The following is a 15,355-nucleotide window of genomic DNA, read 5'->3' on the forward strand; positions in this document are numbered from 1 at the left end:
TTCATTGATTCTTCCGAAAATCAAGGGTAATAAAAAAGAGCTGATCCTGCTTTTGTTGGAGTAACTGTCTCTAGAGGAAGCCTTTCTACTAGGTTTTGGAGCCTGATTGTATTCAACGACAAGAGCGTCACTGAGGTCAGGATGTTGGATGATCATGACCTTACCTCATCCTCCAACTCCTCAACTCATTCCAAAAGTACTGGATGGAGCTCCACCGTCCATCATTCCAGAGAACACAGTGCCACTGCTCCACAGCTCAGTGCCACGTCTGGCATTAGGAATGATGCCAACTGGTTGATGTTTATCTGCTACTGCACTATAGAACACTGGTGGAGCTGCACAAGACCTCTCGCCACCTCTTGCGTGTAGAGCACAGGGCTATTGATTGCAGCGCTGTGTGTCTGATACCTGGGCTCTGCAAGCTGCCACTGTTGGGCCCTTGAGCAAGATCCTTTACCCTCCCTGATGGCTGCCCAACACTCTGGGCATGTGTGCTCACTGTCACTGTGTGTGTTTGCTCACTAGCATGTATATGTATGTTCGCTGCACTGACAGGTTAAAGGCAGAAGGCAGATTATGGCTGTCTTGTCTACCGCCTCAGTCCACATGCTTCTTTCACGTCCATTTTTTATCAATAAATGCATGTGAACAGCTGTATATGAGGGGGCGCTCAAACTGCGATTTGTATTTACTGCAGTGGTGTAGAAGTGAACTACACTCCTCAACAGTAGAGGGAGCCCAAGAGCAAAACATATTTTTTAATATAAACTTTTTAACTTTTAAACATTATAATTACCTCAAACTCTCGATGTTCCTCCTTCTGGGTGATGTCCCAGGCCACCTGGTACCATTCATACAGCTCTTCTGTGGTCTCTGTTGCCAAGTCAAAGGGCATCATGTTCTCCTTACAGTCCTTATTCTGCAGTGTCACCACCACAGACTTGCCGTGCTTAGCTGAACGCACTGAGGGCAAAAACATGGACAGAACATCAGTCCAGATAAACACAAGAGCCGCCTGAGACCAGCAGCTTACATTAGACAGCTTTCTAACCTGTCCTGCTCTCTCACTGTACTGAAAGCATTTGTACCACAAAATTACATCTATGCATCCTTCCACATTCCTAGCATCCTAGTGGCATGAGATGCTGCTTTTACATCAAACTAAATTAGAAGAACTCTTACCAACGTTGCACTTGGAAATGTCCACCACACCTTTACACAAGTCACCCAGTGGGTTGTCCTCATCATTCTGCAACAGAACCAATTTTCACATGAAAGCATGCATTTAAATGGCTTGTATATATATATATATATATATATATATATATATAAAGCCAGTAAAGAGAAAAGGCTGAATGGAATTTTTGGGCCATCAGAGATGCTAGATACTATGTTTGGTGGACACCAACCACCAACACCCAACTACCGCACATCACCCCCAACATGAATCATGGTGGTGGCAAGCCTACTCCCTCACAGTAGTCATGGGTTTCTTGGTGGTCTCCCTTATTAGTCTCCTTCCTGTGCAGTCACTCAGTGTGTGAGGACAACCTACTCTAGGCAGATTTACACACATGCCTTATTCCTCCCATTTCTTAATGATGGACCTAACTGAACTCCATAGAATATCTGCCCCCTGACTTACCCCCCCTGAGTTGTGTGAGGTGTTCTTTTGCCTTCATGGTGTCTTCGTTTGTAGCCAGGAATACTGATTAACCCGTGACTGGACCTTTTTCAGACAGGTTCTTTATACTACATTCACTCCACTCAGGTGATCTTCACATCACTAACTGTGAGACTACTCAGTAAACTGGGTCAGTCACTTTATAATATTATTTATATATTATAAATATTTATGCAATCACTTATTTTAGATAATATATTTTATTTAATTTATCGAGAAACCTGTTTTCACTTTTACATTAGTAAAAGAGTGTTTTTGAAAATGATATTGACCAAGAAGGGGGTGAATGCTTTTTTTATAGGCACTGTATATACAGTAATACATCCATTCAGGTCTCGTATATAAAAAAAATGGTATATTGGCATATTGCTCACTTGGTCTTTGACCTCAGCTGCAGAAGTGTTGGCAACCTCCTCTACATAGTTAGCAGGAAAGTAGAGCTGTACTTTCCCAGCATAATCTCCTTTCCACCTGTAGGGGTCAGCACATACAGAGCGAGCAACAGACAGACAGACAGAGTGTCATTACTGTGTCATTATTTATTATTTATCATTATCAGAGAATATTGTTATCCAAGCTTATTTGTTTAATCAATGTTATTTAAAAATTTTAAAACTAAGACTTATAGATTATATAGATCTTCTTATATCATCATAAAGATAACAGGAAGTGTCTTACCATCCATTGCTTTCTTTGGTAACGTTGTGGATCACAACACCCTTGCAGAAGGTGAGCTCATCTGGCCTCATGGCCCGGTAATCGTAGAGGGCTTTTACTGTGCACTTCGTCTGCATAAGAACATACAAGTACAAAATGACTATATCTACACTATATCTACTATAAATATATATATAAGTATTTGGACACCTGCACATTCATTGTCATAGATTTTCTTCTGAAATCAAGGTTACTATAAAAAGGAGTAACTGTCCCTGCTGTCCAGAGAAGGCTTTTTACTAGATTTTGGAGGAGCATAGCTGTGAGGATTTTATTGCATTCAGCAACAAAAACATTAGCGAGATCAGGGTGTTGGATGATCACCACCCCATCTCATCCCTAACTCCCCAATTCATCACAAAAGTATTAGATGGAGCACCAACCACCATCAATCCAGATAGGGATGCTCCGATCCGATATTAGGATATTAGGATATCGGTCCCGATATTAACAAAATTAGCTGGATCGGGTATTGGATAATTTGGCCGATCCATGGAACCGATCCTTTCAATTTAATTTGTTAGTGTGAGACTGAACTACATGTGCACATAAATAAATGACAAATGGCAATTTAGCACATTTATCTCTATGTGTTAGTTAATTTGTTATATTATATAAAGTTACGGTTAAGTCAATCCTGATGCCTTAAGTCTCTCCCACATGGTGAGGTATATGGTTTATTAATTCAGCAATGGTATCGGATCTGTATCGAGTATCGACCGATATACAAAGTTTATGTATTGGTATCGGAACTGAAAAGGCTGGATTGGTGCATCCCTAATCCCAGAGAACACCTCTAGCCAACACGCCTGGATTTGGCATGGCGTCAATAAGTTCATGTTTAACTGCTCTAGAGAGTCTATTCTATTGGCAGTACTTTTCTACAGGGACTAGACAAGCTGTGTGTGTATGCATTTGCTTATCTGTGTCAGCAATGTATGCACTGAATAAAGAGGGGTGTCCACAAACATTTGGACACATAGTGTAGTACACTGAATTAGTGATTGTAACACTACACCGGTGCATGACAATGGACTTTTGTGTTACTAAGGTGACATTATGTTATTTATTAGTTATTAATAAGTGGTATGAACCAAAGGATGATACACCCCCCCCCCCCCATCCCCCATGTGAGTCTTGGTTTCTCCTTCCGGCTTCAAAGGAGTTTTTTTTTGCCTCTGTGGTCTCTGGCTCGCTCACTGAGGGTTGCAGGTTTTATTGTTTCGTTTGTTATTGTCTTTTTGTCCGTAAAGCTGCTTCACGACAACATCAGGTTGAAATGAGAGCTATACAAATACATTAGACTGGACTTGAATCCTGGCTAAAACACAACTGGAACATCATGAGCTGACGAGGCAAAGTAAAGGTGGATACTAGAGCACACACACTGCGATGCAGCACAGATGTAATACCCAGTATAAACCAAATACACTCAGGCATGACACTGCTGTATTAGCTGCGGCTCATTTCCCCTTTAGTGAAGATCCATTTCCTATCTGAGACACAGAGATAGCAAACAGCCCAGTTTCCTGCTCGAGTTGCTGCTAATAATGCAAATGACCTCCAAAAGCGGCCTGTGAGTGTATGTGCCTACCAGAGACGGCTCGATTTCATTGGCCTCCACATACTGCTTACTGTCATAAAGCGAAGCAGATTTGCACTCCTGCGGAGAAGACGAAAAGAGGAAAATACATTTAGTAGAAATCTATAGTGTAACACTTGTGCTTAACACATTTTAACCCTAAAAATCAGCATATTGGGCCACAATATCCCCTTGAAACGACATACCTCATATATCGCCAATGTCATGCAAGACCTTGTATCCTCATTATTGACTTTTTTTTTATCTGTTGTTGTTCTTTACATTGTGTTGAGATAACATGACAAACCGACCAATAGAAATGCCCCAAAATGACCTGGAATAAAGTCTTTTTACTTTGACTTCTATTCAAATGAAAGAAGGCCTTTATCCTTCTCCGGTAAAGTTGCCATTTTTGAGATGCAAGGTTCTGTGTGACAGTGACAGTAGATTAGATTTGCATATTAGTATATAATATATATATATTTTGAAGTTATTTGAGGAACAAGAAAGAAAGTCACAAGATCAATAACTGAACAATAAGCCCAGAGAAGGTGTAAACTGTTGAACTGTAAAATCAGGTTCTGAAACCTGAGATCTTTCCACATAAGCACTGACCATGCTGAAGCGCTCCACTAGCTCTGGTGTAACAGGGTAGCGGAGTTTGATCTTGCGGTAGAGAGGCTTCTTGCGGAAATAGTTCACCAGCTCCACCAGGCTCTCAAACTCGCTGGAGGTGCCCAACACGTACATGGAGCCCTCCCTGTGGATCCGACAGTGCTTGACCATGCCCTCGCCTCTGCGGTACCACAGAAACCCAAACAGCAATGATCGTTTATTCCTCCCTGCTTTTAAGACTTGTACAAAAGTCATCTCATCTCATCACATGTTGAGTCTGGAAATGTTGGGAATATCACATAAAGCAGTGTACATGTTGTGAAAGTATACAGTATTTCTGCTGTCATGCAAAAACTCTGTATCTCCATTTGTGCAGATTTTCTTTTTTGACTTTTTGACATCAGCTATTTTGAATATGTCAGTTCTTTATATTGTATCAGAATTTCATGATAAATGGACCAATAGAAATGCTCCAAAATCTTTCTACATTAACTTCCATTAACAGTTAAGTTTATTCTGTGAAATGACCATTGTGGGGTTACGAGGTTTTTGCGTGGCAGCGATGGTATACTTCTCAAGCCTGGTATAAGCAGGGTTGCCGATCACATATTTTAATGACGATGAGGAGGAACATAGAGTGAGTAAGGTGAAAACAGCAGCACCTGAAGGTGATGGCGTAAGAGTCTGGTTCTTCTCGCTGTCTGATGAGAAAAGCTCCATCTCGAGGGATCCTCAGCAGGTAGTCTTCTGCCTCCCCTCGGCTCAAGTTACTGTAAAACCACCTGCATAAGAGAAAACCACCATTGTTAAAGCCCTGCTGTAACAATGAACCCATTTGAAAGCATATTTAAATTAGGCCCCTGGGAATGTATCTAAACAGACTTCCTAGTTACTGAGTCAGATGTGTACACTGCCAGTAATTGTCTAAAACTGCGGTGCAGCCTGAACAACTACCTGTTGTCTCGTAATACTGGTGGAGCGATGCAGGAGTTTAAAGGGGTCATTCTTTATATTTTATATTTTTATATTAGATTTTTTTGTGGGGGGGTTTAAGTGACCAAATCTGAAACATTTTCAACCTCTATTTTATTTATTAAAATGAAGCAATCAACCATTGCTCAGGATGGAGCACCAACCATCATTCCACGGCACCACACCGGTAGTTGTTCAGTAACTTGGGGGCTTTACACCCCTCTAGCCCACGCCTGACAAAAGGTTCATGCTTATCTGCTCCAGAGAGTCCTATTCTATTGGCAGTACTTTTCCACGGAGACTAGATAGCCTGTGTGTGTGCATTTGCACATCTGTGTCAGAAATGGGTGCAACTTAAAGTAACTAAATGCATTCATTAGAAAGGGTGTCCACAAATATTTAGAATTGATTGTAGCTTTTTATACATAGGCGATTAAAATTTTCTCAATTTCTGCCATGGCGTGTTACCCGTATCTCCAAAGTAACCACTCACTGCTCTTGCAGGTGCTGGTTGGGCCGGGGCACAAAGTCGGTGAGGCGTAGGTTAAAGTCATGGCAGCGGAGTGGGTTATCCCTGTAGTGCTGGATCAGGGAGTACACGCTGGGAAAGTGCAGGTTGTCCGTCAGGAAGAACACAGTGTGACCGCCCTCTGAGGTCGAACGGATCCGGCAGTGCTGAACTCTCCCATTGCGCCTTTGCAAAACACACAAATACACACAGGGAATGATAGTGCTTGTTGCATTTGGGTAAAACAATGGATTTATCCTACAAGAAACTACATATTTATACTGATAAAAGACAGTTTTACTGTTTCAAAGCCGGCTAGTGCGCCCCCTAGGGGTTGAAAATTCAGGTTGGCTGTGTCCTTTCCATCTCCCCATTAAAATGACAATGAAATCATGAGAATTTTTCCCTCTATTATGTAGCAGTGGGCGACGACCTTCCGAATGTTAACACTCCCATCTAAGGCAGAAAGGCCTCTGATTGGCTGCTTTCTACTTTGACCAGCCCTCACTATGCCGCACGCTTGTTATTGACCCCCGTAAGGTGCATTTTTCAAGCGTTTTGAGAGGGCCAGAGACCAGGTGATATTGAAACTGGATTTACTTAAATAAATTAAATGCTTCAGTAGCACCAACAGGGCTACAGACGAATACACATACACACATGGCTAATGCAGCCAGATTAGCCCTCTCTTATTTTACATGTGGGCTGTTAACTAAACAGACAGCACCAAACCAAGCACAAACAGAACTGCATTTTCATATCTCACACATTTACTGGTGCAGATAAATACTGAAGTGAAATTTGAAACTTTGCTGGAGTGATAATAAAGAATGACTCTGTAAAACATGAACATGGACTGATCTGTTTAAGCACTGGCGTTAATGGAACTTAGTAACTTCACCCAGCAACCTAACCATATTTGGCTTTGGGATAAAATAATGAAGTTGTTAAAGTTAAGCCAAAAAATGGGTTTTATTGACGGTAGTATGGAAGGAAAGAGATAAAAAATTGTCATACCAGAAGGAGAGCGTACAGTCCGTACGGAAGGTGTCGCTGTCTCGCACCAGAAATGTCCCGTCTTTGCCCCCAGACTCAGCGCAGAATTCCTGCAGCAGCCTCTCAGCGCTCTGTCTGCCTTCAGCCAACTTTCCGTGGAACCAGGGTTCAGACTGGTGCAGGTCTGTCCCAGCCAGCGCCTGATCAGGGGAGGACACAGGTAACCTTTCAGAAGCTCATCAGTATTAGCTTAGTGTAATGCAGAACTCACTGACCTCTAAGATCAGCTTTTAGTCAGGTCAGTGTGACTGGAGGAGAACACTAATAGCTAGAACACCACTGCCTGTTTGGATAGCATTACTCTAAGTGATGGGGGGGGGGGGGGGCAAGGCTACATACGCTCTCTAGGAATTCTGGTTGGTGTAGTGTAGCGGGTAGCTGCCTATCTTGTGGTAGAACTAGGATGTAATGTCCTAAAAAGAAACCAATTAGAGTCTCTGGGCAAAACTCCTAACTCTACATTCTCCAACCTCTGTCCCTCTGGAAAAGAGCGTCAGACAAATGCTGTAAATGTAAATCTCCCTGCAATGGCTGCTTAGATGTTACTACCACTCAGGATTCCCCTTATAATCCAGCTGAATGGAAAAATGGATAACTTCTACAGTTTTGGTTGAGGCCATATTTTATTTGCAAGTAGAAGAGATGATATTTTATTTAGGGGTGTGCCGATCGGTCCAATAGTGGTTAAAAATTCACTTGATATTGGAAAAAACAAAATGATAATTCGTTCCATCACCCTTAACTATGCATGGTTCATGCCAACAAGCTTCATAACTTAGGATCAGTGTAACTTACAGACAGATACACATATTATAAGAAGCAGCAATCCTCACCCTGTTTAACCGTGTTTTTGTAGCCTTTACAAGCAACAACTCCTGAAGTTAGGCATGTAAATTTATGATCAAAACATACTTGCTATTTACATCTCAAATTCAGATATATTGAAGTAGCCTAGAATCTCCTGAAAGTAACACAGCGAGTGACTGTCTCTTATAAATTCCTTTACATTTTTAGGCAAGTTACACCAAACTACTTATATTAAAAATGTATGTCTATGGTAGAGGCAAAAAAATGGTATCGAATTGCTATCGGTATTGCCAGAAATTCAAGGTTGTAGTATTGGTATTGGACATGAAAAAGTGGTATCGTGCTTCCACTAATTTTATTTTGATTTTAATATAATGAAACGTGAATGCAGTTATATTTACGGATATTAACACCACTTTTATAATTTTACCATGCTTTCTTTACTTAATAAAAATGTCAGCATCCCTACTAAAAACCCTACAGTGCAGGACTGTTGATACAGAAGTAAATGCAAATCCTTATATAACTAACTGTGTATGCACTTATTAAATGACATAAACCCAATTATGTCAAGTAAATCAAGCAACATGAATAATAACACAAAATGCTACAGATAGAGAATCACTGTCGCCTCTTGGTGCGTTACCTTCCCAATTTCTTCTTCTGTCTCGTTCTCCTCTGCGTAGTACAGCTTGTTTTCTGAGATCACGCAGTAGTGCTTATACCATCTCTAAACACACACACACACCAGAAACACACAGTCAGTGCCAACACTGGGGAAATAACACACATTATGCAAATGCGTCCTTCTATGGTAATTTTCTACATTCTGTAGAAGTTCACTAGTAAGATTGCTGTGAAAGCCATAAAAAAGGATTGATGAAGAAGAAGAACTTGAAGGTACCTGATCTATGGGGTCCCAGATGAACAGCTCTCCTTGCTTTTCCCCTTTGAGTACGTTTTTTTGCTTAAAAGTTTCCCCAATATTCAATTTTTTATGCTGTGTGGAAACAAAAAGGCATAGAAGTACAAATTACTGTGTTGAAATTGTTCAACCTATGCAATTCACCTGGCCAACAAGCTAATGTGGAACTAGGTGGGCAGTGGGTTTGTACATACTTTCCAAATGGGCCCCATTGTTACAGAGCACCTTTATCTCACATAGGTCCCATCTAGGCCCTGTATGCAGTGTACAACTCAGATGGGGCCCATGTTTAACCCTTCCTGGTCCCATCATTGCCCCTGGTGGGCATTCAGATGTAGGGCCACTGTATGGCCTCCCGGTTGGGCTGCTCATACAGGTCCCACATGGACATGTTGGCTTGGCAGCCACTAGAAACTGCAAATTTTGTGTAATTAAACCTGAAACAGCCTCAAAATGTCAACACAGACAAACAAGGCTTCGGTGCATTGGTATACTGTACAATAATCATCTGCTGATTTACATTCTAATCCAATAACTGAAACTCATACTGAAACTATTTTCATTACACAGTACAACCGCTAATTAAACGACAAACTAATTAAACCGTGGTCTGCTGAAACAGCTCTGCATCTGAAGCTGAACACAAATAAAACGTAACAACCATGTGTCTTAATATAAAAGATCAGGGATTTTGGGGCCCACCTTCAAGATGATCTTGCCCTTCAGTTGATTGGGAGAGGGCAGCTGTTCAGCTTCCAGCTCCACAGGATCAGCAAGCAGCTTGTCCTGGAAGACGTCTCTGAACACTTGTGCCATCAGCTTCTGCTGCTTCACATCGCAGTGCTCTTCTATAGACAGCACCACAGGGTACCTAGCCACAGCAGCACTAATTAAACCTCTACACTGCACGACTTCACAGCACAACAGATTCTATATATGCTATATGCATATGCTATAAACCGATCAGCCATAACCACCTTAAAACCAGCAGCCTGCATCTACAATGACCTATTTATTGAAACACTTTTGGTAGGTACTGCCACTGTATAGCAGGAACCAACCCATTTCTTAGGCATTTTTCCTGCTTCTATACTAACACTATACTGTTGACTGTTCACTTGCTGCCTAATATGTCGATCCCACCCCTTGACAGGCACCATTGTAGCGGTTTTAATGTTATGGCTGATTGAGAACAGTTTTTAATGCAGGTAGGAAAACTCACTCAGATGCTACAAAGGCATGGTCATTGATGGCCTTCACCACATCTCTAAATTTAATCTTGGTGGTTCTTGTCCAGCCATGGTATATGATGGGCTCGTCTGATGGGCCATTCCAGCAGTCCACTGAACGAGCATAAAAACGCAAAGTTATGACAGATGACAGGGCAGTTTCTACATTCTGCAGTATCACTCATGGTGAAAGAAGAACTTTAAAGGGGAAGAGAACAATGAACACTCGGTTAGGCCAACTTAAATGAACTGCTGTTGTTCTGCTCATCATGAAAAGTTCAGGCGATGTAAAGACTAGGCCATTTTTTAAATATTACGATTACGATTGGAGTTATACAGAGATACAGAGCACTGTGCAAATGTTTAAGGCACCTAAGCACATCATTTAAAAGTATTTCTCTCAGCAGTGAGAGAGTTTTTACTGTAGAAGCTCCAGATCTCATCAGAACAGATAAAGCAGGTGAACATAAATTCAGCAAAAAGGAGAAACAAGAGCTTCTCATTCTGAAGAAAGAAGTGAGATCTTGTCAGTGAGCTAGTCTGAAGAACAGAGCTCGGTTTCTCCAGGTTTCTCCTGGACGCCCCCCAGTCCAGCCAGCACAGCGTGGAGGATGTGTTCAACTCCATCAGCAGCAGCAGCAGCTGCAGCAGCAGCTCACCTGATTTACCATCATTAAGCCCTGATTTACCACCAAACCAGGTGTTGATCTGAGGAGAACTCTAAATAATACTAGACTCCATGAGAGAGGAGAACTTTGGGGATGCTTTAATGAACACAGTGATGGAGAACCACCACCACCACTTTCTGTGAATGTTTTTTATATTTATTCTAATATTAGTTAGTCTGACTGAGCAAATACATACTTACTGCCCGGGTAAGCAGCTTTTCAACTTTCATAGGTGCCTAAAACCTTTGCACAGTACCGGATCTTGTGGTAGTAATGCTACCACAAGCCATTGCACAGAAACGCAAGGTCGTTTTTGTAGGTCAATAAGAAAGCGGAGAACTGAGTTCACTAACACTCGATACAGCGGCAGCCCAGTCTCAGGCAGCGCACATAGGCCTCTGTCGAAGACTCACTCCGCACCTGGTCACCAGTGAGATAGCTGTGAAAAAAAAAGTGCACATCACACTCTGTCACAGGAAGTGCATCACAAGAGGAAGGCAGTGAGTGTGAGTGTGGTGTGTGTGAACAGTAAAGCCATACTGACGTGTTGTGGGACGAGTTGATCCAGTAGTGAGACAGAGGGTTGTTCATGTCCAGGCTTGACAACCCTGAGAACTTCTCATCCCAAATGGAGTTCTCTTTGGAGAACAGAAAGTTGAGGAACTTGGGTGGGGGGTGAAACAGAAAGAGAAACGTTAGTGTGCACTGATGTAGCTTCTGGAAACACCACCACATTGGAGAACGCTTCCTCAAATGAGAGACAGCTGGGCTCTCGTACCTCGCCAACCGTGAACTGTGGGTCATTGGTCTTTCTCATGTTGTCGTCAATGAAGGTGGTCATCAGCTCTCGCACTTGATTCATGTTGTTAGCCCACGTCTCCTGCAGGAGTGAGTGATAAGCAAGCGTGAAAAAATGACTGTGTCCAAATGTTTGTGGACACCCCTTCTAATGAATGCAGTTCAGTGGCTTTAATTTGCATCCATGGCTGACATAGATGTGCACAGATGCACATATATAGCTTGTCTAGTCCCTGTAGAGACATACTGCCAAAAGAATGGGACAGATAACCATTGAGCTGTGGAGCAGTGGAACTGTGTTCTCTGGGAGCCGGGGAGTTGAGGATGAGGTAGGGTGGTGATCATCCAACATCCTGACCTCACTAACACTCTTGTCAGTGAATGCAATTAAATCCTCACAGCAATGTTCCTCTAAAATCTAGTAGAAAGCTTTTTCCCTAGGCAGTAATGAGAGTTACTATACTCTCTATATACTATATAGTAGTTTTATACGCTTGATTTTGGAAGAAATGAGCAGGTGTCCCAAAACTATTGTCCATATAGTTTATATATTACTATTGACGAAAATACAAGAATCTTACTTTCTGCTGAAGGTGTAGAAATCTTTGGAAGTCGTAGAGGAGAACTGCAGAGGAATCTGGTTTATCTGTGTTACTTTAGGAACAAACACACAAGACTAACATTAAACTTGCACACAGAACAATAATCAGAGTGTAATGATCCCCCAAATCTTCTCAAAGCACTGCTTGCACTAGATAATGCCCACTCTGCTGTTAATCAGACCCTTCTGTTTTATATGGGAAAATGAGGGACAACATCTTACCCCATAATGAAGGCGCAGGTCTCCTTCTTAAACTCCTCCAGTATCTAACAGAACAACACACAGCATACACACAGCATTTATTATTTAGCTTTTTAACCCAACTTTCACCCCAAGTTATGGTCAGTTCCAATTCTCACCCAGCAGCCAGCACCACCAGGCTACCATGTGCTTCCTCAAAGTCACATGAAGCTCCAACCACAGCTGCAGCTAATGCAACTGTACCATCACTGTACAGCTGAACACGCTTGCAGGAGAACACTTACTGCCAGTTCAGTTAAGTGACCTAACAGACACCCTCGCAAGCTAGCACTGTGCTGAGTGATGGAGGGAGAAAGAGTGCCACCCAACCCACCCAGAGCCTATTATGCTCCCTGGGACAAAACCAGCTGGGGGCAGTTCAAGATCAATGGTTCTCAATCCTGGTAGTGGAGTACCACTGCCCAGCATACTGTAGTGTTTCCCTGCTCCTCCCAGTTCACCTCAGGATGGCCTTGTTACTTGGTCCTGTAGTTAGATAAGGTGTGGTGAGGTTTGGCAAACAATTCATATGGTGCTGTCACTATGATCGGGGTTCACTGGTTCGAATCCCGGTCATGCTGCTAGCCATCGGCAGCCGAGGCCCAGAGAGAGCACAATTGGCCTTGCTCTCTCCAGGGTGGGTAGATGGCGCTCTCTCCACACATCGCTACAATGTGGTGCCCCCGGTGAGTCGAGGCCGCGTATGCAACACTACCCTACAGGCGCATTGGTGATGTTGCATCGGCGGCAGTTCGGGGGCATTGCGTACAAATATGGGGGGAGAAATTGGTGGTCCAAATTGGGGATAAAATGGGTAAAAAAAAATCGGATTAAAAAAAAAATCCAACAAACACATTGCAGGGGTGGTTCACTACAGATTTTCCACCTCTGTAATTACAGCTATAGCATGTATTACATATGTTTTAATTATCATGTCCATAAAACTATGACGTAGGGTTACTATTAAAGATTTAGAGCATCATTATGTGCTCTTCACTACAGGTTATAATAATAAACAATGCAAACCATTAGGTTAAACATCATGTTGGTTAAGGTCACAAAACATGGATTTATTAATGGTACACAATAACCTGAGTTACAGGATACAGTAGTAATAAAATAATAAGGCTATAACACAGGTAAAAGAGCTAACTAACATATATGAATAACACCTATAAATAATAATACTACCAGTAGAGTATAAAAGGAGTATAGCAAAAAAGAGGAGGAGCGATATAGAGAGATTTATAGAGAGGTGGGAGAGAGAGCCAGGGATCAGCTCTAGCCTTGCCACCACCCTGGGATTCTGACCTTTTTTAATACACATGCTTTTTTCTACACATGCATTGGTCTAACCAGCCAATCCAAAGTGTCCACATGTTACAACCACCAACTGACCGAATCACCCCCACTTTGGTGCACGCTGTAAACCAGAGGTGTCAAACCTTATCTGGTCTTCTTTTTTTATATATATATATATTCCAGCCAAGCAGAAGCACATGTGATCAGCTGCCCTTTGTGGATTTGACACCCCTTGCTGTAAACCCATTTGAGGCTGGGGTTAATTTCTACTTCTACAGTACACTTGGAATCAAAACTCTGATCCTCTGCTCTCAATACTCACCGTTTTCTGGTTTTCGAATATCAAATCATTGTAGAATTTGTGAAACTGCTCAAAGTCAAGGACATCTTTCTTCCCTCCAACAGCCTGGCAGGAAACAAGACAAAGGCCTGAAGCACCTCAGATTTTGAATAATGTCTTGGTAAGCTGTTTTGGTGAAATGCTGCACAGGTTTAATGGGTTTGTTCAGGTTAATGATGGTGTAGTTCGTAGCATGTCTCTACCAGGAATTTCTCCTTCAGAAATCTCCCTCCAGGCACTTTAAAGTTGATCTGCGGCAGCAAAGACTTGACCTCCTTCAGAGTGATGCTACAGACAGACAGAGCACACACATTTATTTATTATTTATGACGTTCTTCAGTTCAATGGAAGGACTATGAAGAGGACAAATCTTACCAGTTTTTCTTTGTCTGATCAACAGAGTACATCTGCTTTCTTAGCCAACTATAGAGGAGAACAAAGACTACTGCATGAAACTGGAAAATGGAGATAGAAAAATACAGAAATACAAAGAAAGAGTGTGTGTGTGTGTTATTTCAGTATGCACAGCCCCACTGGACAGTACCTCTCTATAATCTCTGGTGTATGCGCCTGCAGCGTCTCCTGTCTGAGCAGCTCCAACCCTGTTAGCCATTTTTCTGCATCTTCTACTGAGTCAGCTGTGAAATGCACAAGCAGTCATATTAAGACTGAGCCCAGGACTACACCGCAAATTTGTCAGTGCTAAATTAACACTATGAGGTCATGCAAAACCTTGTATCTCCAAAATGTTAACTTTACAGGAGAAAAAAAACTTTTTAGCTTTCAATGGAAGTCAATGGACAAATATTCTAATTTTGTCATTTTGGAGCATTTCTATTGGTCAATTCGCCATAAAATGTAAAGAACAACTGCCAGATTCACATAATGTGAAACAAAATGTGAAAAATGTAAAGAAATCATGCACAAAAAAGGTTTTTGCACAACAGCAATAACATAGCTTTTAGGAAGTCAGTAAAGTCAGTTGATAATTTGATCATCGTTTAGCAGAAAATGACATTAGATGACAGAAATGACTTGCTACACACTCACCCCCCAGACTCAGAGTGTTAAGAACAAACTGGTTGCCGTAGAAGATGGTGAAGCATGTGCTGTCTACATGCTTGTCTTTACTCTCCTTAAATCTCTCAAAGTCCTTGGAGTTTTTTCCTGGACGGACCTCCCGGATGTCAGAGAGGTCCACTACAAAATAAGAACACGACAGTTATTATTTGTCTGGGAAAACAGTCACATGTCCACTATATGGTTTGGGGACGTCTGCACACCTTTCAGCGTTTCTTACAAAATCAATGG

At 42.0% G+C, this 15,355-nt stretch overlaps 1 protein-coding gene across 6 annotated transcripts in view; it reads right to left on the reverse strand.

Annotated features, from left to right (window-relative positions):
- plcg2 (phospholipase C, gamma 2) overlaps positions 1-15,355 on the reverse strand; it is a 29,675-nt gene that overhangs the window by 7,448 nt on the left and 6,872 nt on the right. For all 6 annotated transcript variants that reach the window (XM_072695741.1, XM_072695743.1, XM_072695746.1 and 3 more), the window contains 23 exons: positions 15,095-15,244; positions 14,589-14,682; positions 14,420-14,467; positions 14,248-14,332; positions 14,027-14,110; positions 12,385-12,428; positions 12,143-12,215; positions 11,542-11,643; positions 11,308-11,426; positions 11,117-11,202; positions 10,089-10,209; positions 9,569-9,737; positions 8,846-8,941; positions 8,588-8,671; positions 7,096-7,274; positions 6,064-6,264; positions 5,261-5,380; positions 4,599-4,779; positions 3,996-4,064; positions 2,363-2,472; positions 2,059-2,155; positions 1,183-1,249; positions 797-963 (listed from right to left, as the gene is read on the reverse strand). In XM_072695741.1, coding sequence (XP_072551842.1) covers positions 797-963; positions 1,183-1,249; positions 2,059-2,155; positions 2,363-2,472; positions 3,996-4,064; positions 4,599-4,779; positions 5,261-5,380; positions 6,064-6,264; positions 7,096-7,274; positions 8,588-8,671; positions 8,846-8,941; positions 9,569-9,737; positions 10,089-10,209; positions 11,117-11,202; positions 11,308-11,426; positions 11,542-11,643; positions 12,143-12,215; positions 12,385-12,428; positions 14,027-14,110; positions 14,248-14,332; positions 14,420-14,467; positions 14,589-14,682; positions 15,095-15,244 — 2,546 coding nt within the window. The remainder of the gene's footprint in view (positions 1-796; positions 964-1,182; positions 1,250-2,058; positions 2,156-2,362; positions 2,473-3,995; positions 4,065-4,598; positions 4,780-5,260; positions 5,381-6,063; positions 6,265-7,095; positions 7,275-8,587; positions 8,672-8,845; positions 8,942-9,568; positions 9,738-10,088; positions 10,210-11,116; positions 11,203-11,307; positions 11,427-11,541; positions 11,644-12,142; positions 12,216-12,384; positions 12,429-14,026; positions 14,111-14,247; positions 14,333-14,419; positions 14,468-14,588; positions 14,683-15,094; positions 15,245-15,355) is intronic.

This window comes from Salminus brasiliensis, chromosome 13, assembly GCF_030463535.1.
Source record: "Salminus brasiliensis chromosome 13, fSalBra1.hap2, whole genome shotgun sequence".
Lineage (NCBI taxonomy): Eukaryota > Metazoa > Chordata > Actinopteri > Characiformes > Bryconidae > Salminus > Salminus brasiliensis.